This window comes from Ambystoma mexicanum, chromosome 10 (genome assembly GCF_040938575.1).
Source record: "Ambystoma mexicanum isolate Mex_15411 chromosome 10, UKY_AmexF1_1, whole genome shotgun sequence".
NCBI lineage: Eukaryota > Metazoa > Chordata > Amphibia > Caudata > Ambystomatidae > Ambystoma > Ambystoma mexicanum.
Genome location: NC_090932.1, coordinates 335,400,344 through 335,425,077, shown reverse-complemented (window position 1 = coordinate 335,425,077; position 24,734 = coordinate 335,400,344). Strand labels below are relative to the sequence as shown.

The 24,734-nt window shown below is 45.4% G+C and overlaps 1 protein-coding gene across 3 annotated transcripts in view; it reads left to right on the top strand.

The window, feature by feature from the left end:
* The window catches only part of DDHD2 (DDHD domain containing 2), a 2,155,663-nt gene that overhangs the window by 1,358,660 nt on the left and 772,269 nt on the right, over positions 1-24,734 (top strand). For all 3 annotated transcript variants that reach the window (XM_069617940.1, XM_069617939.1, XM_069617938.1), the window contains exon 8: positions 16,600-16,808. In XM_069617940.1, the coding sequence (XP_069474041.1) occupies positions 16,600-16,808 (209 nt within the window). The remainder of the gene's footprint in view (positions 1-16,599; positions 16,809-24,734) is intronic.

The window sequence follows — 24,734 nt, the reverse complement described above, 5'->3', positions numbered from 1 at the left end:
TTTCGTCCGTACATTCAAGCTTGTGAGAAACACCTACAATGAATACTGAAAGACAAAGAGCGAATCGTACTGAATAAAGTCAAAAAGAAGTAATGTCCATTGCTAAAGATTGTGACAGTAAGGTGGTGAAAGAGAGTGAGTACCACGGAGTGAATTGTATGGAAAAACACATTGTGACAAAGCCAAGAGGCTGGCAAGGAGAAACCATAGTGAATGTGAACCAGAGCACAGGTGTAGTGACAGAGAAATCTGTATGGGCAAGAAAGCCTAGGGTTATGGGTTGCGTGACCTGTAATGGGTGGGCCGTGTGGTCCAACGACTTTGCTTGGACTGAAGATAATCTAGGAAAAGCAATGGAAAAAACAGATAACAAATCTTCACTTATGAACTAGATTGCTGAAGTGAATACAGAAGATGGCAATCTGAGTAAACTATTAAAGAGTCTGAAGGAGTTTAAAGTCGACCTGGAAATGGTTTTGAGCATTATGAGACATTGTGCATTGTATAGTTGCCTTAGGGAAGGCAATCCTGGGGCCCTTAATTGGAAGAACTGACGTCTTGGAGGAGGAAAATCAGAGACATTGTGAATTGGGTTGTCGGCTTGGGGAAAGGAACCCTGAGGCCTTTTCTGAAAACTGTGCAATCTTTTGGAGGAAGAGAACCATGAGGCCTTTCTAGGAAACTGAGTTTGTTTCCCTAGGGGAGGAAACAAAGAGATCTATTTGTAATTAGTTTTGAACTTGGGGGAAGGGGAGCTGGAAAGTAAGGTAAGAGCTGGAAGAAGCTCAGATCTTTATTTGGAACACTACTTATTTTGTTGTTGAAATCCATACACAGTGTTTAGCTTTAGTTGTGAGGGCATGTATATGTTTTGGACACAAACAGACTTTTGAGTAAAGCTTACTGACTCAGACTATCCTTAGTTTCTTTAGGTTGGGAAATCCCACCTTAGCATAGGGCAAGTTAGGCCTTACACCATCCTGACATTTAAGTTATTAAACCTATTTTGTTTGAGCTTTGAATCTGCTGCCTGTGTCTTGCTTCATGATGCCTTCACAGCAACCACAAATGAGGATACAACCAAGTCCAGCAAAGAAACAAGAGAACGTGGTCACAAACTCACTGTTTGTCTAGGGATGTCATTTTTCTTTTCAGATAAACAAGGAGTCAAAGTTATCTGCTTCCAGTTCAAGATGTCCAGAAAGATGGCACCATGCCAACAGTCACAAAGAGAACCTTTGGTTGGCATACCTGGACTATTGCAATGTTGTGTACACTGGCTTCCAAATTAATACTCAAACAGGTTGCAATTGGCACCCAGTCAAGTGGCCAGACTAAGTCTAAAGAAATCATAAAGCATACATTCAACCTTACACACAATCTTTGGCTACAGCGGAGTTCAAGGTCACATTCAAATTCCTCTACATATCCCATTTTTGCAAGATCTCAAGATACCTGGTGCAAAGGTTGCTTCAGACAATGAGCCAAACAAGAACCTTGGTTTGTCAATCTGCAATCTGTCATTAAGGTTTCAGTGCCAAAATCATGGGGGCGGTCCTTTGGGGTTCAAGGACCAAAGCTATAATAATCAATTAATTCAACTCTGAGAACAGTTAACTTCTGAATCAAATAGTTCATGCAAGCCTTCGATAACAGCTTGCATTATGAGCCATAAACCCTGACAAAAGCTAAATAGCAGAATTTCTGAGCACACTTGGCTTGACTACCTTTGACTTTGTGCATAATACAAAGCTTACCCTTACTAATGATCCTCTGTCTCCCTACACCCATAATTAGGAGCACTGCATGACATGGGGCTCACTGTGCACCAATAGGCAGATATACCCAATAAAATGCACAGAAGTGGCACAAGTCTACATGTTTGATAATATATAGCACATTAAAAAAGTAATTTAATAATGCTCTTTTCACATAGGTATGTGTAATCGGACAATGCATCTTCTTATCGACCTACTCCTAACATTTGTGAAAAGTATGAGGACCCCTTTATTGAGAATGCATAAGGCCAAATAACATGATCTAGGAGATTGTTTCCACTGCAAAGACACTACACTGGCGTTTTACCTCTCCAGAAAATGCCTATCCTTAGTAGAGATAATTTCATCTACTTCTATTTCAGCAGAGGATCTCACCACGTGGAACCAGTCTGCTAGACAGTGGATATTTCTCCTCTTGTAAGGCAGAGTGAGGTACAATGTGATTGTAGACTTTCAAGAGTGGGCACCATACCATAGAACTAGGTATTTGCCATTGTTAATTCTCAGTGGTGTAGATCTCAGGTTTTTGGTAAATGTTGAAATGCTTATTATTGCACCCTAATTTTATGAAGACAATCCAGGCTTAGAGCTGTTGCTCTTTGCTCCTAGCAAGGCCCTGCCACTGCTGTGCCCAGTGTGACAAAACCTGTGCCTGATCAATCAAAAATATCTTTATTTGGATTTCCCCATTAAAACATAGACAGAAATTACACAATTCAAAAACACTAGCATCCTAATTGGCTCAGCATAAAATAGGATAATAGTCGCTTAAAATCCACTACTCGGGGGGGGGGGGAGGGGACAAACTTGGCTAAAATTCCTGGATACAAATTCATTAAAACATTCCTATATATAAAAGCTTTTCGTACATACAAAAGCTAAAATTAAAATCCTCATCACTGCAATTCATTATGTAAAATAGGGCCTCTTGATGAGTTTTGATTGTGGCCTTTATAAAATGGGGCCTATCCACTTTTTGCGTTGTACACAATCATTTCGATTGATTACCAGGAAATGCCCCAGACCCTCATCGGCTCCTATTCCGCAATTACATTTTGTAGACATCACCTCCCTTTGCCAGGTGTAACAAGCATTTAATGGGAGGACATTAAGTCGAATCATCAGCATGCATTTTCTACATTCGTGGAACTTGTTCTTACACATTTCTCCTCCCAACTCTGAATGCAGCCGGGTAGCCTTTACTTTACTTTAATATATTTATATAGCGTACCAAGTGGCCCAGAGGCACATTGGCGCAAGACAGATGAAGGATAGACAGAACTATTAACAAAACTCTAGTGCCATGGACAAAATGGCTGTGCAGGCTGACACGTTCAAGTATAGCAGGGGGTTAATTATCTAAAAAGCAGGGTTTTTAACTGCTTTCTAAAAGGTTCTATAGATTTCATTGCTCTCAAATCAGGAGGCATCGTATTCCAAGCTTTAGTTGCTACTGCAAAGAAGGCACCTTTATTAACCTGTGTACGTTTGCATCACGGCAGCTTCAGTAGGTTGAGTTTGTGTGCTTTCCAGAACTTCTGCCAGATATATAAGGCTTGACATCCTCAGGCATTTGTGAGTGACCATGAGAAGGCAGTATTCGATTCTGGCCCCAATAGGGAGCCAGTGTAATTATATATATATTCTTCTATAATGCAAGAGACAGTAATATGCTTACATAGCCTTTTCTAATTATTTTTCAAAGCAAAATGACTTTCCTCGTCAACTCCTTTTTAATTTTTAAGAATTTCTGGGCAGACAGCTCCTTCACTCCCTTGTGTCCCTACTTGGTCAAAATGGCGCACCCCTCATTATACCATTTTTATTTCCTCCTGGATTCTGAACAAACTATCTCTGCCAATGCATTATGTATATTAAGGTTCCTCAGTCCGAGCACATGCATCTTTAAGAGAAAAGTTGCCAACCTCAGATTTGACAGCTATATTTAGGACTGCCAATTCCAGCCTAATTGCACTATTTGGTGCCCATGGGGGGAGGGTGTGTGGGCGGTTAATTACCTTAACATTTTATTCCTGGGCCACTCCCAATTGGTCACATTTGCAAGACCCCTACATTTCACTCCCATAAAGGAGCATTGTCCCTACTTTGGCTCTATAGACTTCCAGGAATTTATTTAGGATCTTGTCCCCGTATTTGAAATAAAACCTTATCAGACCGCCCATCCTCAGCCTTAATTTTGTGGCTACAGTATTAATATGCGGACCCAATTTCCAGACTTATCGAAGGTCAGCCCCAAATAGCAAAAGGAGTTGCCACTTCGATCTTTTTGGCCCATTAAATTCCATGTAAAGTTGGTCTTGCCTTTCCCAAATACTAATATTTTTGTTGTCCCCATATTAAGCTTCTGGCCGTTAGAGCAGAAATAATTATCTGCATATTCAGAACTCCTTTGTAGCCCCCCTGGTGTAAGCTCCAATAATGCTGTATCATCAGTAAATAAGAATGAACTGTATGTAGTGACAGTGGAACAATTCTTTACTCGCTCTGTTCGGGGCTAAAATCAGACCAAAAAGGATAAATAAAAGCGGGACCAATGATCATCCATGTTTTACCCTTTTATTGCTATTAAAATTCTGGGTACAATTTCCCTTAGATGTGCAATATACTGCGGCATGAGTATCAGAGTAGTACGCTTGTATCAGCTTCAACAAAGCACTTTGAACCTAGAGTGTTCCCAGCCTCCACCAGAGAATATTCCTATATATGGATCGAAAGCTTTTTCCAAGTCTAAAAACACTACATACAGCTTGCCCCTGCTGATCTTGCAATACTTCTCAATTAAAACACTCTGGATAAAACAGTGGTCGAGAGTAGAAAATACCTTCCTAAACCCTGCTTGGGTGGCACTCAATATTTTACCCTCGACCCATTCTTCCAGCATCTGCATCAAACATTTGGCAAAAAGTTTATTAGTCGTGTCCAATAAGGATATTGGTCAAAAACAGTTGGGGTAGGCAGTAGAACATTTTTTTTAAATCGCCATAATGAAACTCCCTCTCCTGGATTTAAGCACAACTCCCTCTGATGAAACTGCAGTAAAAAGGTGTGTAAGTAAAAGAGACTACCATTCCCAAAACCATTTATATACATCAGAGCCAAAACCATCAGGGCCAGTGGCCTTCCCGAATTACAAGGTTTTAATAGAGAGGGAAACTTCCCCCTTATAGAAAACAATATCCTCTCCCCTATGGGGGCTTGCTTTTCCATCCGCAACTAGCCCTGGTTGAAAGTTATTTTTTTGGCAGTGATTGACCCAAGCATCCGGTCAGATGGCCTGTCCCCACATCTCTCCCCCCTCCGCGGCTTCCTCAGATTCGTCAAACCCATCGGCCACTAATTTCCCAAATTTTGAAATGTCTTTATTTAAGATGGCCTCTCCATCAAATCACACCGTTCAGTCAAATGCAATCTTTTCTTTCAGGAGAGAAAGCCACTCCACTCACCATCCTCCACTTTACAGATTAGTTTAGCCAGAATTTGAAAGCTCTACAGTCTTTATCATACCACTGTAAGGGAGGCATGGTATCACAAGTATGACACTGACACAAAACATACAATTTGTAAAACCTTCATTGAAGTTTTAATGGGGTTGAAGAAACTCCTAATTTGCCCTATAGCTAGAATGGGAGTAGTCTTGACCATCAAATAATAAATAAAACAGTCCTAGTTGAGTATGTCAAAATCAAAATGGCCTATACTAATAAAAATCTAATGCCTGCCCTATAACGTGTACAAAAAGTATGAAAAGGAGAATATGTATGCAAAGTAATGTCAGTATTCAAATATAAAGAATAAATCTGGCTGAGTCAGCTCTCCTCCTCACGTTGACAGCACGGAGTAAGGCAGTCCCTGTAGGCAAGATGACACACTCTGGCTCAGGCTCTTAACACAAAGGCAGTTCAAAACATGGATTGAGTCCCACCTGGACTTCCATGTTAAAGTCTTACTTTCCCAATTTCCAAAACACAGTTCACCAAAAAGTTCAAGTCGGCACCCCTCTGTCGGGCTCAGAACTCTTAAAGCAAAAGGTCACGTCGGTCCCCCTCAGTCGGGCTGAGACCTCTTAAAGCAAGAGTTCCCATTGGTCCACCTCAGTCGGGGTCAGAACTTGCACAGCAAGAATTCACATCAGTCTCCCTCAGACCTTTCACAGCAAAACAAAACACTTGCAGGGGTTCCCTTCCCCAAGCTTAACTCCCCTTCTTTATGGGTTCCCTTCCACTAACTTATTACTTCTTCGGCCTCCCTCATTCGGGCTCAGACCATTTCATCATTTCGAAGGCTTTCGAATATGCTTAGCTTTTTTTTACAGACGTCCGCAAGACCACTTCGACTTTCCAAATTTCAACTCACACTCCTATGTTATTTGCCCCATTGCTTCCTGGTCTGGGTAGTTCACTGTATTATGCACCAAAGTTCAACGTTCACCATTTTACTCTCCCCTTTCTCTGGGTTAATTTTAACCACCTTGCTTTTACAGTTCATTCACTTTATCGCTACAAACTTTTCACCTTTCTCAGAGACTTTCGAGTGGGCTACTTCCTTTCACCGGACCATTCAGTTACTCCGTATCGCTGACTCTACAACTATCGTTACTTCAAGGTTCATTCACACGTCTGCCTTTCTTCGTGTTTCATCCACACGCGTGCAGCCAATTGTGCGATATAATGTTGCCACGTCAATCTTTCTTTAGCACACATCGGTCTCTCATGTTGCTTGCCAACTCACAGGCTGTGTGCGTTTCTTCCAGTTTGAGTCACAATTAGTAGGCCACATAATTAGGCCACAGGCTTGGCCTCGGCTCCCCAACTCTGCCATTCATCCTGGAGGGTTGCTGGTGTGCTTGAAACACAATGCAGCTTTCTTGTTTGGGATTTAGCCTTCTCGCCGTGTCTATTGTGGTATTTTGGTGGCAACGATCTCCTGCAGGGAACTCCCGGGGTTCTCCACCCATGGCTTTCGTCCCTCAATCCGTTGCTCTGCTCCAGTAGGTTTGCCTTTGCTCCGGACGTTCTGCTCTAACTCGTGTTCCACCTTGCTCAGAGTGTGTCTCTATATTCCGGCTTTTATCCGTGTGAGGAGTGCTAATTGGTATCAGATGTATGCACTTAGTCAAGTCCCTGACTTTGCCTGACCCAATTAGCGGGACTTGTCCAATGCAATGTGAGTTAGCATTGTTACTTTCAGCCACCTTCTTCCTCGGCCCATTGTTTGTGTAAAAAGGGGGTAGGGGAGTTGGGACATCAGAGAATCCTATGAAATAGGAGGGATCATGAGTACGGGAAAGGGAGGAATAACGCATCTCGCCATCGGTTTCTCGCCCTGAAGACCCCTCACCCAGGTGATCTTCCTGCACTGGTTCACTCCAGGAACTGGATCCAAAAGCGATGGTCATGTCCTAGCCACCTGGATGACAAGTCCCAGAGGACTAGCTGATGAGACACCCTTTAATTTCTCACACCACAGAGAGTGCACTCGCCCTTCCGATCGGGATGTCCCTTTGTTAAATGAGGCCTCTCTCTCTGATAACCTCCATCAGACATTGGAATTCTGAAAGCACTGTTTTCCCCTGGTATTTTCCCCCCAGGCAACCCTACTCTCCTTGTGGACCAGTGTGGCGGTATAAAGTGGGGGTTTAAGCTTAACTTTACATGAAGATTTGCCACAAGGGAGAGGGGGAAATGATCACTATCCGGGAGTTTAATTACCACAAAATCCCTTATCTTCTGAAAAAGATAATAATCAACTAAACAGTCGTCTATGATAGAAAAGCTGGATCCCCGCTTGCAAGTACATCTAGGGGGATCATCGCCCTTGCATCAGCCATTAAGATTCACCAGACAGTTTTCATCCATTTTGTGTTGTATTGTAGTTATTTATATAGCACAATTTCCCCATTTATATGGCCTCAATACGCTTTGATGCTGGAACGCCCTCGGGGACCAAAGTCCAGGAATGGGAAACTTTCATTTTAAGATGCGTGTGTGCATTCTGCCAGGTTAAGACTTAGGGGTGTTGGCTAGGCCCCATTTAGCAACCCAGAAGTCAGGTACATGGTTGGTTTTCTCTTCGGGGGTTGAGATAGTGGGCTAGTTCAGGAGACTCGGTGTGCCCAGCTAGACCGAATTTTACATTGGTTTTATGCTAATGGCAGAGGTGTTCAGGCATGTCAGAGGTTTCAGTGTGGACAGCTATGCAGGCAGCTAGACCGTATTTGACTTGACATAGCCGTATCTGTATTCTAGAGTGCACGGATGGGGAGCCATGCCTGTGGCATGTGTCCACAGACATGTTGTGGTTTATACATACCTTAGATTTAGACAGATTTTATCTTCAGTGTCGTTTTCTCCCAAGGCTATATGCTGGTTGTTCGAGAGCATCTTTTGGTGCGGTTAGCATACTACCATTGGGAAGGACCTGGCTGGTGGCTTTATTTGAGTGCAATAGGCAAATAAATTAAATAGAAATTGCCATCTATGGCCTAAAACCAGTGATTTTGTTCCTCTGCCGAACAGGAAGAACTGTCTAAGTGCGTCATAGTGCATCTCTATTCCTACCCCCCCAAACGTCATTACAGTGCGTATCGTGCCCTATTGCCCAGGTTGGACTGGCATATTTCCTCTCTACCTCCAATGAAACCTATGGGTTGCGTGCTTGAGTAAAGGGGAGTGGTTTGGCTAGGGTTGTTGATGTTTGATGTAAGATCGTCTGTGGGACTGGAAGGGGCGAGTTTATCACGGTGTGCCGCTGCGAAAGCTGCCGGACATTCGCAGTGGTTTGCAGTTGTTGGTGTTTTGTTGTCTGGGCCAGCACTTATGTGCGAAGACCAATCAAACCTTAGTGTGGAAGGGAGATTTGAAGGCTCGGAAGGAAAAAGCCAGCTTTTGAGGGCCTTTCTGAATGCAATGTGATTGTCAATGATGTGGAGAGCGAGAGAGGTGTAGTTATATTGGGGGATAACTAGGAGAAAAGCTGCGCCGGGTCTGAGTGTGCTGGAGGGTTGGTAGCGTGTGAGTTTATCTTGGAGGAATTAGGGACCGGTGGATGGCACAGTGAGTAATGCACATGGCTTTAAAGGTAGTTCGTCGACAAATAGGGAGCCGGTGCTGGATTTGCATTGTGGGGCTGGAATCCTAAAGGAATTAAGTACTGCTCCCGACTATCTTGTCTTTGATTATTGTGATTTCTTGAAGGAACGCTGCATATACCGTCTAATAACTGCCTTTTCTCAGTCATCCTGCTTTGGGGGCTCAATTTACCATTAAAATCCCCCACAATTATTGCAAAGGGGCAACTCCTCTAGTTAGTAATGGCCTCAGCTAGTTTCTTTAGGGCCTCAAGTAGATTTACCCTTTTTGGAGGGGAGATGAAAATTACTAGTAGCACCTCCACCTGGCCCTCATCGCCTTTCAAAACAACCCAGAGAAAATCTTTAGTGTCTAGGCTAAGTCTTTCTGGCTTAAGGTGGAGTGAACTTCTTATTAATGTTAAAGTACCTCCGGATATTATTCCCCTCGCCCCTCTGATGAGGTGGTTTTTGTACTCTTGTTTAGAGAAGAATTGCTTAGCATTTTGATGATTGACTGTCCTTGTGGGAGACAGGACCAATATGAGTATTTCTTTCGGGTAAGGTAAAATGAGCTAAACAAATGATTGTAGAACTTGCTGGATATGCACCATCCCATAGGACGACTTATTTGGGTAGAGGGGCTCTCATGTTTGAACTAATATGGTATTGCTTAAAAATAAATTGAAATACTCTGTGTGTTTTAGTTATCTGATCACTCAAAAGCATCAGTTGCCAATTGGTTCTGTATTTTATTTACAAAAGCAGTAGCTTGTGGCACCATAGGGCAAATCCTCCAGCATTCAAGTTTATAAATGTAAATACTCTAACTACAGCATGTAATTGAAACCTTTTCAGCCAATTCCAAGACCATGCCATTTGTCATTGAAGGATGTTCGCAAAAAAAATGAACCGCCTGAACTCCTAAAAAGAATGTGATTCTGTTTTCATTAAACATTGTTTCTGTATGGCTAGAGAGCCGTCCAAGATGGCGGCTTCCTAGAGCGCTCCGTGTGGCTCCCTATAAATCCTGTCAAAATCCCTTGCTGTGACACCGTTCTCGCCTGCTGCATGCTGCCCAAACCGTGTGGGAAACTCGTCTCGGCACAGAAGACGCCAAAACGCAGCCCTAGATCCTCTGCGACCCAGCCAACGGCGGCCCCAGCGCTCGTGGCACGGGGAGGCGGCCGAGCAGCGAGCGCGTACTACGCGCCTCCCAGAGGAAACGACTGGTGGCGATAGCGGAGTACAGCAGTGATCGCCGAACGAGACCCGACATTGCCCGGGGGTGTGGCGGTCTGGACGCCTGGCGGTCCTGCCCAACCTGGAGGTCGGTGGAGGGGCATACCGAGGAGGCGAAGCATCGGCATGGAGACCCCAGATCCGCTCCCGATAAAGCTAAGGTAGGAGCGTCCCGGGTCCACCACAGCCCCACGACGCGATCCAGCCGCGGGCACTGGTGGGCATCAGGAGCCCCGGCCGGCCCCCCTCACTTGGGCGAGTGTTCGTGGGCCCTCGATCGAGATCTACAGCTGCCGCGTGAGTCCCGCGGTGGCAAAATAAGTCGCCCCCGTCCGCTGGGGCCCAGTCTACGAAGCGCCCCAGACCAGTGTGGCGGCAACCCCCGCGGCCTACCCTGCTACAAACCGGGGCATAACAAACTACAGCTCATACCTCCATCGACCTCACTATTGCCTTCTACCTCCGTAGATCACATTCAGATGGATCCACGCCGTGCGGCGTGTGGGGCAGATCGCTGATCCACTGTTCCACCCAGCCAGCTTTACCGCCAACAGTAAAGGGGCCAAAACAAACAAACACGTCCGTAAAGAGTACTGGTCCGCAAGTCTATTGACCTCAATGCATACGCAAGAGCCAGCTCCAGCCCCAGTCAGCCTGGCGCGGGTCAGCCTGCGTCCCTAGTTCACTCGACAAAGGCTCGAATCAGCCACCAGTGTACGTGCGGTGCCTATAACTCTGAGCCCCTTGAACGACTGCGAGCACACGCCGCACGGCAACAATCAAGCGCCAAAGCACACCAGGAAGATCCATAAACCACCAGTAGTGAGAGGCCACACAATCCACAGCCACATTGAAGGTGCCCAACACAAGTCTCAGAACACCAGTGACCACCCACAAGCGCTCCTGCAGCACTGCCGCCAACCCAGTAACGACCTCCGCCAGAGCAGCCATGGGGAAAACAGATAAGTCCCAAAGAAAACTGAACTTTGAGGCTGGTTCCTCAGCAAAAACGCCCAACCCCAACAGCAGACCATCATCACCCACACTAGAGGCCCCCCAAGCTGATGAAGAGCTGCTGAATTTCGATATTAGGGGGATTCTACTTGAGTTAAAAGCGGGAATCGGAGGGTTGGGTTGCAAACTGGACACGCTGTCCTCAAAGGTCGATCAGCTCCAACATCGGCTAGACAAACTTGAGGACAGATTAGACGCAGCCGAGCAACGCATATCCGACCTAGAAGACGGGGCAGCCTCCTTATCCCCCAGGGTATCGGCACTGGAATCCCAGATGAAAGCAGTGTGTGCCAAGAACGAAGATTTAGAGGGTCGCTCACGGAGAAATAACATCAGATTGGTGGGGATCAGAGAACAGCAGCTTCAGGGCAAAATGGAAGATCACGTGGAAAAGATATGCAAACATCTATTTGGTGACGAGGTCCTATCCCAACTGTTTGTCGTCGAAAGAGCGCACAGAGTACCCAACACCAGACCAGTTCCAAGCACAAATCCTCGCCCGATCATAGCAAAACCCCTAAACTACAAGGACCGTGATGCAATCCTCAGAGCGGCGAGAGAAAAAGGCAACCTCCAATTTGATGGAGATCAGATCCAATTCTTCCCTGACTTCTCTCAAGCAGTACAGGCGCAAAGAAGAACATTCACAGCCGTTAAACGCTGTTTACAGGACAACCAAATTCAATATTCCATGCTCTTCCCGGCCAAACTCTGTATCCAACACAAAGGGAGGTCTCAGTTCTTCAACACACCAGAAGAAGCCAATGATTACCTTGACCTAGCCGGGTGCAGACCCGGACCCAACAATGCTAGACCACAACGAAGAGACCGACTGAGAAGGGACCCACCATAAAATTATGATACCTAACGCAACAATCAGAGCAACCACCCAATTGCTGCAGTCACTAGTAAACCAACGACACAGCGTCACTCTCCTGTTACTCCGGGAGCCACATCCCTCTTGGAGGGCTACTAGCGCCCCAAGCGCAGCCACGTTCATTCAGTTGTTTATCAAGGGAGGGTCACCGCGGGCCAGCTGGGGGTTGCCCGCGCAAGGGAGGGAAAGTAGTAATAAGGAACCGCCATCATCTGCTCAATCAAGAATCACCACAACCTCATACCACACCCCAGGATCACAAATCCCTGCTGAGACAATGGACAAACTCGATCCCCAGACGAATTCCACCGAACACGCCCGGCACAGCACCCTCTACCCACCTGTCACCTAGTGCCGCCGCTTAAAGTTGCCACTTGGAACATCCGAGGTGGCAACCAACCAACAAAAACCAGGAAAATCCTCCAATACCTCAGAAGACACAAAGTCAGCATAGCCATGCTACAAGAGACCCACCTTCTTCCCTCCGCAGAGTTACAATGGGCCCGGTCATGGGGATGCCACAGGTACTTCTCTTCATACTCGTCCTACGCCAGGGGGGTGGCCATCTTAATAGACAGGAGAGCCAATTTCAGTCTGATTGAATCCAAGAAAGATATGGAGGGGAGAGAGGTGCTAGTAAAGGGCCTCCTAGCTGGGAAAAAAATTGTTCTTGTAAACTCATATGCTCCTAACATCGATGGACCAAACAATTTTGATTGGATCATGACGCATCTCGGGAAGGAGGACACTGCAACAATCATCTGGGGAGCAGACCTCAATACACCACTAGACCCCAGAATAGATAAATCCCACAACCCAACAAGCAGACCGTCCAAAGCGAGTCTCCAAGTAAAAGAAATATGCCACACTTTCGACCTGATAGATACGTGGAGACACTCCAACCAAGACGCCAGAGAATATACATTCCACTCGGCGGTTCACAACACCAGCTCCCGCATCGACTATATTTTGACATCAGCCTTCAGCCCATTAGACTGGGGATCCGGGCAGATCCATCCACGCTCCTTCTCAGACCACTCGATGGTAACACTAGAACTCACGGCATCAAATACATCACCAGCTAGGCACAACTGGAGATTCAAGCCAGGCTCACTAGCAGATCCGGTGTTCGCAACTGAACTGCAGCAAGAAATGGCGTCCTTCCTGGAGATTAACCAGTTCTCAGTCAGCTCTGCCGGCACCTTATGGGAAACATTAAAGTGCTTTATCCGTGGAGTATGTATGGCGAAGGAAAATGGAATCCTGAAACTGATTCGCCGAGAGCTGGCAGAGAGCGAAAAACGTCTAAAGGAACTCGAAATCAAAAACGACGCCTCAAGTGAACCACAGACCCAAGCAGACTTGAAAAGAGAACTACTGAGATTCAAAGAGAAAGCGGAACGAGAACGGAAATTCCTCGGGCACAGACACCAGATCCGGCAATATGGTGAGGGCCAGAAGCCAGGAGCGCTGCTGGCCCGGATGCTGACAATCGACAAGAAGCCCACTCGGGTGGAATACATCCGTGACGCCAATGGCAACCGAATCTACACGGAAGAAAGGATTGTCGAGGTGTTTCGTAACTTTTATCAAGACCTGTATAGCTCCAAAGGCAGCATCGACCCCGAGTTACTCCGAGACTTTCTAAACGACACCGAGCTGTACTGGGTGGCCGAGGAGCTATGTGAACCCCTGAACGCCCTAATAACGCTGGAAGAAATCCATGAGGCAATGAAACAGCTCCCGAACACCAAGGCGCCCGGCCCAGACGGGCTCACCGGAGAATTTTATAAAGCACACGCGAATATCATAGCTCCGCTTCTACTTCAGGTCTACGAAGAAGCCACAGAGCGGGAAATTCTACCACCTACCCTGCGAGAGGCCACTGTGATACTACTACACAAAGAGGGGAAACCCCCTGAAGAATGTGCATCCTATCGACCAATCTCCCTGATTAACCTGGACAACAAGATTCTGGCCAAAATCCTAGCAACCCGGCTGCTTCCTATAATGCCAGCACTTGTGCTGGGGGACCAAGCCGGATTCATCCCGGGACGCAATACGGCATATGGCATTAGAAGGCTTTTCGCCGTCATTGAGGCACTGGATCCGACACAGCAGGCAATAGCTGTGCTTCTGGACGCCGAGAAGGCCTTCGATTCTGTCGAATGGCCCTTCCTTTTTGCAACGCTCAAACAAATGGGGCTAGGGAATTTCTTCCTTAAGCTGGTCTCACTGCTCTATAACAATCCGACATCCTACATCAGTCTTAGCAATACTAGATCCCCCAGTATCAGGCTAGAGCGTGGTACAGATCAGGGATGCCCCCTCTCAGCCCTTATCTTCGCCCTTTTGATGGAGCCCCTGGCTTCCAGATTGAGAGAATACCAAATACATCGAGGCCTTACACTAGGTCCCCACAAACTAGTGGTCTCCCTATATGCTGATGATGTCATGCTGTTTGTAAGTGACCCACAAAATAATCTTAACCCGATAATGCGCGAAGTGATCAGATTTAGCCAAGTCTCTGGCCTCAAAACTAACCATTCAAAATCAGTGGTGTACCCACTAACGCCGAATACCGTTGAATTTACAGACGATCACGGCTTCAAGTGGGAAAGCTCAAGGGTCCGTTACCTAGGTATTTATATGTCCCTTAGTTATAACGATATATTCAAGGACAACCATATGGCAACACTTAACTCCTTACAAGAATGGGTCCAAAGGTGGAAGTCTCTCCCGCTGACGCTCTGGGGTAGGTCCTCACTCATCAAAATGGTTATACTTCCCAAACTCCTTTATCTATTCACGAACATTCCGATACTTCTCCCAAGGGCATTTTTCCAAAGACTCTAAAGCCTCATACTGTCACTTCTATGGGCAGGGAAACCAGCACGAGTTGCCCACAAAACATTAACCTTACCCACATCAAGCGGCGGCCTCGCACTTCCAGATATGGAGAAATACTACTGGGCAGCCCAGGCACAATTCCTAAGTCATTGGTATACTATACACTTCATATGTCCACATGTCCAGGTGGAACGCGCCCTTGCATCCCCCAACTTGTTGCGAGCCGTCATCAGCCACATCCCAGTACCACATAACACGTTGAACACGGTATTATCTACTTATGCAATCTGGAAAAAGATCGCGCAGAAGTACGCTGTGAATATAAGGTTCTCCCCCCTGCTACTAGCCAAATTTATCCCGGGGATTCCCCTAACAGTGGAAAAAGTATTCCTCAATTGGCTCATCAAACTAAACATCCAGTCTCTCGGCGACCTCTTCCCCGAGGGTATGTTCCTGACCCCGAAAAGGCCAAAGAAAGGGGAGGTTCCACCCCCCTGGACACGTTTCTATACTTCAGATTACGATACACACTGCAAGGTATGTTCCCATCATTCCCCAAACAACCTGCAACGTGGGATCTTCTCCATAACGTAATTCAGGCGAAAGGCGAAGGGAGGTTAGTGTCATTATTGTACAAAACTCTATTAACAGACACAGTCAGCACTGACCCCCGAACAAAGGCAAGGTGGGAAACCGCTATTCAGGCAACAATTCCCGATGAGGATTGGACATACATTCTCTGTCAGACCCAGAAGGTCGCATTAAATACACGCTATAAACAAATTCACTTTAACTTCATACACCAGACCTACCACACCCCAGAAAAAAGCCATAGACACCGCCCAGAACTGTCACCACAATGCTTGAGGTGCGGCGCCGCGGTCGCAGATTTCATGCATTTAGCATGGGATTGTCCCGGGGTACATCGCTTCTGGTCTTCTGTTCTACAAATCACAGCAGAGGTGGTGGGTGAGGAGTTACCCCCTGCCCCACTGATGGCACTTCTTGGTCAGACCAAAAACCTACAACCTGCAGTGAGGAAACTAGCAGCCCTTTTAGTGGTACTGGCACGCAGGAGGGTCGCAATGGCATGGGGCCGTGGACCGGCCCCCGCTGTTTCAGCATGGAAAAAAGACATCCTATATTGTCAAGACATGGACACCGAATTCATACGGACACTACTGCTGCATGTGCGTCCACCTGACATTTGGGGCCCCTACACGTCATACTTGTTAAACACTGTCGTGTCATCAGACTCCCAAACTCAAGCTCCATGCTCAGTCGAGGAAGGGGAAACCCAACCAAGGACGGCGCAAACAACTGACCAAGATAAGGGGAACCAGCAATGAACTATGTACAGATACGATGTGTGGCGGGGGGGTGGCATTATGAGCAAAACGGATGGCACGTTGTACTTGTTATGACTGCACCCAGTTGGTGCAGATGTATGTGTTTGAAGTTGTAAAACCCAAAAATAAAGTTTTAAAAAAAAATACATTGTTTCTGTATTATGTGTTACCTTTAGAGATCTTAAACATTCAAAGTCCTATGAAGAATCTGCCTTATGGAGAGTCATTGGTCTTTAGGTTTTCAAAGAGCTATGTTTATGCTGCTCAGTCGTAAATGTGGCTGGCCAGTATTCTCCTCAGTGTGTTAAAAGAATTGCTTTTTTAAAGCAAGATATTTTTTAATCATAGTAATGTCTGTGCACAAAATTGTTCACGTAAAATGTCATTTCATTTTCTAACTAGTGACATTCGAAGAATTACGCTGCCCAGCATTAGCCGATTACGACACTTCACCAACGAGACCATACTGGATCTTTTCTTCTACAACAGTCCCACTTACTGCCAGACCATTTTGGATACTGTGGTCAAAGAAATGAATGGTCTGTATAGGCTTTTCCGACAGAGGAACCCAGAGTTTAAAGGAAAAGTCTCTGTAGCCGGCCACAGTTTAGGTAAGGTGGTATCAATGTTTGCTTTTCAGTACAGTTGTATATGTCACATTATTCTTTGATTTAAATATAAATAAAGTGAGACCAACTATGCAATTAAACCTTTTGAGAAGCCGGTAGGTTTGTTGTGATCAGTGAAATATGAAACCATCCTCAATTAGTGCTGAGAAAGCGTTACAAAGTCACCAGAGTTTAATTAACATAGCCTCTAATATAAAAAACGAATCTCAATTGTAGGCCTTTTGGTCGCTCTTCCTTCCTTTAGTTCCCTGAGAAATTTTCGCTTTTATCAACCTCCACATAATGTATTCTGAAAACGTACATAAATTAACAATGAAAAACTATTGTCAATATCAAAATATTATATTAACACAAGAACCATAAAACAGAGCATAAAAGACATCCACAAGAAAATATCATAATTATATAAACCCACATCATCCCCAAACTAATATCTCTGTATGGTCAAGTTGATATCAGATACCTTAAAACAAAACTATTAAGGACAAAGCTTAGTACTAGATAATTCTAATTCTGATGTTTCGCAGCCCCTCATTAAGTTGACAAAAACATTTAGCATTAATTACTTAGGAAGGTTCTGTTATGTGGCTTTATATATATCTGGCAGACTATAAGGGCGGCAATTGTGCAGATAGCATAACATTGATCAAGGATTTGTTGTAAAAATAAAAATGCTCCCAATGGCTCAACATTATATTGAAAATGGCCACACAGCAGATGATAGTCTGTGGTGAATAGTTGGCACAGTAATCGTGAGCAATAATGCTGAGTGTATGTTGCTATTCAAAGCGGATCAATAGATTCATAGAATGTAATCCCATTGAACTTGCATTAATAACCAATTTACTGTTCCAATGCAGGCTAGCTCAGTATAGGAGTTACATTTTACTGATAATATGTATTGCGTGATAAGGACGGCCCAAACTAATCATGCAACAACGATCAAACTGGTGACAGGAAGTATTGCGATAATAAAACTGCTATAGAATACAATATGGCAAATGAAGCCTTTTTTTATTTATTTTTTTAACGCTGAAGCTGCCACGATGTGCAATGAAGATTGTCCACGCCTAAAGTGCAGGCCAATCTTGATTCTATTAAAGACAAGGAGGCGAGCATTATGCTTTTCTTCTTTATTACTCTACCCACAGCATTCAACTCAAATACTTTTTACTTTTTCATAAAACTTTGATAACACGTTTTGTTTTCCCGTAGGTGATCTGGGGTTCGAAAAAACAAAATAGGGGTAGTAAAGTTTTGACATAGAACAAAAAGTCCAAACAACTACAAATCCCCATGCTCCTCTGGGTTTATGTAGCCTTGTCTGTCTCCTTTTCCTCCAATCAGGCTCCGACCATATGTATAACCGTGTCCCCTCTCTAGTCCTCTTCCTCTTTCTTTGATCGTCAACCAATATAAGTGAACAAATCCAACAGTCAACTTTAACGCACTGGTGTGAGTTTCCATAGATTAACTTGTTGTAACACTGGCTCTGCGAAGACTAAGAACTCTCCTTATTCGAGCGAACAACTCCAATGTCCTTTTGTGTATAATAAGGTCGCTTTCTGGTCTTCTCCTAAGGGGAAGAGAAAATATATGATGAGGGTGGGCCTGTCATTAACATGTTGTTATCCAACTAAATATTTATACAATATTTGTTTTGTTTCATAATTTAGTACATAGACATCACATGTTCATTTGTTTTATTTCATATTTCAATACATAGACATCGCATGTTCATGACCCAATAGGGCGGGATATAATGCTCGCCTCCTTGTCTTTAATAGAATCAAGACTGGCCTGCGCTTTAGGCGTGGACAATCTTCATTCTGTGGCGAGACAGGAGGCGAGCATTATGCTTGCTCAAAGCTATTAATCACTCTATTCGCTATCTGCGAAACAGGCTTAAAATAAAAGGTCTTGAATGTACTCTCGTTAGACCAGTCAGCAGATTTCATGATATCTTGCAATGAGACGCCTGCTGCGAACGCCCTACAGGCCGAAGCTCCTCGTGCTGAGTGTGCGGCAAACTGAGATAAATCAACTCCTGCCCAGTGCATCACTTCTCTAACCCATATAGCGATGGTGGCTGACGCTACTGCATGGAAACGTTTCCTACGCGCAATTAACAGTTGAGTAACTCCTCTAGGTCGCAATTCAGCTGTGGCTGCTTCATAATTCTTAATGCATTGGGCTACGCATAGTTTAGTATTCTCTGGAAAGTATGGATATGAAATAACTGTAGAGTCTGATTTTGTCCTGTTTGCTACATTAAAGGCTACTCCCTCAGGGTAAAATATCTCTGTCGACTTCCAGCGCTTTTACATCTGAAACTCTTCTGCAAGCTATCAGACATAAAAGCATGGCTAACTTCCCTGACAATTGGGATCGAGATAGCTCTCTGTTCTCTGGCCAGGATAGGAATAGTTAAAATACCACTCGCACATCCCAGAGCACTGAATACTTGGGCTCGGGCGGCTTACGCAACTTCACTCCTCTCAAAAGCCGGAGAACGGCTGGGTGTTCCCCTATCGGGTGTCCGTCCTACTCTATCGTGACCTGCTGATATCGCTGACCTGTAGACACCCATCGTCCTGTAAGCACAACCCTCTTCAAATCTTTGGGCTAAGAAATTTAGCATGTGTACTAGAGGGGCTGAAACGGGATCAACACTGAGATTTGCGCAGAATGAGGACCAACGCTTCCAAGCTGCACCATAGCTCCTGATTGTGGAAGGTGCCCATGAGTCTCTGATGCAGTCTTCAGTGATTTGTGAAATGCCCGGCAGTTGCCAGCGTTTCCTGAAACCCTGCAAGCTAAGAGGTGCAACGTCCTCTCCGCTATGAGCGGATGAATTTGACCGTTCGGATCCTATAGAATGTCCCCCCTGAGAGAGAGAATCTCGGGAAATCCGTAGAAAGTTCCATCACTACTGGAAACCACGGCTGAGATTCCCACATCGGAACTATGAGCACTAGTTCTGCTTGCTCTCTTCTCACTTTTGCTAACGCTCTCGTCAGCATGATGAACGGAGGGAAGGCGTAAAGCATTGATCCCTCCCACTGTTACAGGAATGCATCTGTCCCTGCTACTTCCGGGTCTATCCTCCAACTGTAAAACTTCGGGACTTGTGCATTCAGTCTGGTAGCAAATAGATCTATTTCTATGGGCCCCCAAAGGTGGTAGATCTGGGCAAAGATGCTCGGATGTAGCCTCCAATCGCTGGAGTCTACCAGATATCGCGAATTCCAATCCGCTACTGTGTTCTGCACTCCTGGCAAATACTCTGCAGAAACTGATATGTGCTGCTGCAGACAATGATGCCAAAAATCTTTTGCCAATTCTGCCAACATCTTGGAGGACGTGCCGCCCAGCTTGTTTATGTACCGGACGGCCGAAATGTTGTCCATCTTTAGAAGGACACAGCAGTTGGCTCAATCTTTGGTGAATGCTTTTACAGCAAAGGACCACGCTAGGAGTTCCAGACAATTTATATGGAGGCGTAGCTCTTCCTGAGACCATTTCCCTCCCGTCTCTATATTTCCGCATCGCGCTCCCCAGCCTGCTCTGCTGTCGTCTGATTCTATCACTAGGTCTGGGGTATCCCCGAAAATCGCTCTGCCGTTCCAGGCTTCCATGTTCTCTAACCACCATTTTAGCTCTGTTATCGCTTCCTGATCTATAGTAATGAACTGGTGGTAGCCTAGTCCTCCTCTGAGGTGCCTGATCTTCAATCTCTGAAGGGCTCTGTAATGTAGAGGCCCCGGAAATATCGCTTCGATCGAAGCCGCATGGAGGCCTACAATACGTGCTAGATTGCGCAGCGAAATCACTTTCTTCGCTATTACTACTCTGAGCTCTTTCCCTATCGCTCGTATTTTCAGAGCTGGAAGCTCCAGCAAAGCCTTCTTGGTATTTATCACAAAACCCAGAAACTCTACAGATGGATGCCCTCCGTCTTGAAATGTCTGTACACAACCCATTCGTTGAGACCCTTCAAATTTATTACTGGCCTTACTTTCTCCCCCCTGTGCACCAGAAACATGTTGCTGACAAACCCGAGGGTTTCTTGAATTTCTCGTTCTACTGCGCTCTTGTTTGCTAAATTGCGCAACTCGCAGAATAATTGTGCTTGCTCGCTTTGCGCCACAGTTATTGGTACTGGCTCTCGCGCTTGCGTGGGAGTTCCTAGAAATTTGACACTGCTTGGAGCACCCAAGCATCACTTGAGAAATCGCGCCAATGACAGATATAAACAAGAAAATGTAAATGTAATAGATGAATGACAATACTCTATTTACTTATTTGTTGTAGATGTGATAACTGCACATGAAAAAGGATAGACAACTCCTGAAGAAGGGGATAGAATACCCCGAAACGCGTAGAGACACATAATCTAATATTGGATGTTCAATAAGAAGTATTATTGAAAGCAATGAAAAACTATCTGATATTAATAATTTGAATTTGTTTATCCATACTATGTTGAAACAAAGCATAAGTCAAAAGCTAATACCAATTTCGAAATGCACTTTGTTTGAATAGTAATGAAGATTGGAAAAGAATGTTCTTTTTACTATACATTGATTGATGAAATACATCACAAGATTGTTTGACACTATTTTTTTTTAAATTTACGTTTATAATAAAGTTTGAACCTACAAAAAACATATTACTGTTGGTTGTATTTACAATAAACATTGGGTGTGCAGGGGGACGGGAGAGATCCACAAGGTTGTGGACATCTGTTGTATTGTATCTTAGTACCACAACCCAGTGCCAGGGTTGTTCTGTCTCCCCCGCACCCATTATAGTACATATAGAAAATTTAAAGATTGAAAGTCACTGAATGTATTGGGAGTGCACTAGGACTATCTAGATTTGGTTTGCCGGTGTCTATGGCCCTTTCCGCCAAATCCATAATCTTAGCGAGAGGTCCAAGAGCTTGTCTTGACATCCTCTCCATGCTCTGTCCACCCCTTTTCTTACATCTTTAGATGATTTTGTGACAAAAATGACCATTTTCGGGTCGAGGTCAGGGGTGTCTGTGACTTTCCCAGGGAGCTCTGGCCTAGGGCACTCTGCTCTCATCTTAGATCTCACCTCTCTATCCAGAGGCTTTCTGATGTGGAGCGCAATGTACTGCGCCACTCTGGGGAAGGCACCCAGTCTGTGGACCTCGAGTGTTTTATGGCTTCCGGATCAAAAATATCCGTGAGGTTGTCATCTTCTGGGGGATGCTATGGTTCTTCGGGTTGCCAGACTCCTCTTCTTGGCCACTCTCTTCGTCTGGCGTGTACCCTGCATCTTCCCCATCCCCTGTATTATACACCCCTGGGGCGGGGGGTCGAGAGCCTGGCACTGCCACCCTACTCAAAAGGCTTCTTTTGGCCTTGCTACTGGGTCGGCTGCCTCTTGGGGTCTCACGTCTTCCCCTTCAGGATGGCTCGGGGGCGTCAAAGAGTGCTTACTCTTCCGAGCCTTCTTACTGCCCTGATAGTCAACCCCCGAGTCGGGGTGTCTGGTTGAGGTTCCCTCGTCTGGGCTAAGCGCCCTTTTCTTCTTGGGCTCTTCCTGCTTTGCTTTTTGCTGGTTAAGCATAGCTTCAAAACTGTCTAGCCTCTGTGACAAAGGTAACATTCCTTCCGCTGCAGCCTGTGATAATGAGTCTCCTGGACTCTCTTAAAACTAAGGGAGAGGTCCTGGTCCTCTCCTACAGGCTCTTCCTGCCATTCACCTGAGCTCCACTCTGGTATAGTGGACCTAGACCCTCTGGGCTCTTTCAAATGTGCCATCCTGCTGTTGGAACCTCAACCTCAGTATCAGCCCACGAGGTGTCTTTGCTGTGTGACAGCAGGCTTGTCAAACTGCTCGTTCGAATTACGGTTTTTAAATAATTATTTTTTTAAAAATAATTTTAAGCAGAGTAAATCAATAACGTAGTGTCGCATTGGCCGTTCCTCACAATGTGAAGGAAAACTGTTCAAAAGCGCGGTGGCTGCTCAGGTGCTTCGTTTTCCAAGCTCGCGCTCGCTGGGTCCTAAAGCCCGCGAGCAGAGCAATCATATTACTGGCTAGAGGAGGCGGAGCCGGCTGCCTCACACAAGTGCGTTCACTCGCGGCTCCGCTCCTTATTACTTACCTGATGCACGAGCAAGTCACGAGGCTCTACCTACAATACAATCGTTCAGGTGAAATAAACAACAAGGCACTTATCTGTGGGACAGCAAAAAAGAAAGAGGAAGAGGACTAGAGAGGGGACACGATTATACATATGGCCAGAGCCTGGTTGGAGGAAAAGGAGACAGACAAGACTGCATAAACCTAGAGGAGCATGGGGATTTGTAGTTTTTTGGACTTTTTGCTCTATGTCAAAACTTCACTACCCCTATTTTGTTTTTTCGAACCCCAGATCACCTAGGGGAAAACAAAACGTGTTATCAAAGTTTTATGAAAAAGTAAAAAGTATTTGAGTTGAATTATTGTGGGTACAGTAATAAAGAAGAAAAGCATAATGCTCGCCTCCTGTCTCGCCATAGAATGTATTCTTACCCATATGATTATTTCCCAAGTGGGGTCTACATATTAAAAGTATTTTTAAATAATGTATTTCTGAATTGATGTGCTGGTAATTGGGTGAATCCTTTTGTTATATTGAAATGGGCAATGAAATGCAAAAAGAGAGACCTATCATGGCCCACTCTCAATAATGGTTTAGGAACAATATATTGCCATCAATAACAGAAGGTTATTTAAGATAGTTTTAGAGATGCACTATATATTTCTACATTATTTTGTAGCAAAACAATATTGAGAAAAATAAAAAAAAAAAACAAGAATAAGGGCAGGAATGTCAATTTGTGGATTTGATAGTTGGATTCCATCACTTAGAGAAAGTGATTGGTGAGCCCGAATTCCAAATCTGGTTAGCTTTTAGTCAATAGGTAAAATCAGCTTTTCATATAAATATTTCTTATTACATATTGATGTTTTATTTTCATTTTACATGTACAGGGTCCACACTAATTACATTTTCACTAATTACATTTTTGGTCCTGATGAAGGCGAACAATTGAAGTAATGCTGAACTGTTTTAAAAACCTTGACCCCCCCTTCCAAGATGGCCGCCGACATGTGAAGCCGTCTTTCTAGTCCTCCGTCGGGGCCTATCACTACAGTGCTTACTCGGGCACTCATAAGCAGCTTCAAGCGGTCAACCCGAGGCATACCCAGGAAAGTGCTCCCCAACAACCCCTGAAGAGGAGAAGGATTGACGCGCCCTTCTGAAGGAAGGCGAGGGTGCCGCAGATGAGAGCGGGTGCTGCACCGCTCTGAAGCATGCATCGTCCAGGGCCCCTGGGAGGAGGAGCTACAGAGAAAAGCATACCGCTTGCCATACCCTGTGGAGTCCATAAGAGGATTGCAAGATCCAGCCGGCAATAAGAGGTACGTCCAGGGCAAGCAGTGGGCCATAAGAAGGCTCGGCCCATGGCAGGGAGATACGCTGGGATGCGCAGCAATGGACGCTGGCTCCACTACAACCACCAGTTGCTGAACTGTTTGTCCTGCCCCCCCCCCCAGGAGGCAGGGGGGCAGGGAGGCCCTCCTCCGACTCCCCGACACAAAGTGACGAGCAGGGCCCTGGGGGCCAAGAAGCAACTGGAGGGAGAAGCGGGGACCCGAGGAAGGTGGCGGTGACCAGTGAGCCGTGATCCAGGGTAGCTCAGGCAGGCTGAGCAAGGAAATAAAAGGCCCCTTCCCCCTCATCGTGACAACAGTGGCAGGCCGCAGAAGAGTGAGCGGTGAGCCCATGGACCATACATAGGGGTCAGTGTGTGCAAAGGTCCTCTCAGGCACGTTTAGAGCCTAACCGTGCGGTGCAATAATCACCAGGCCCGACAGCCCCTC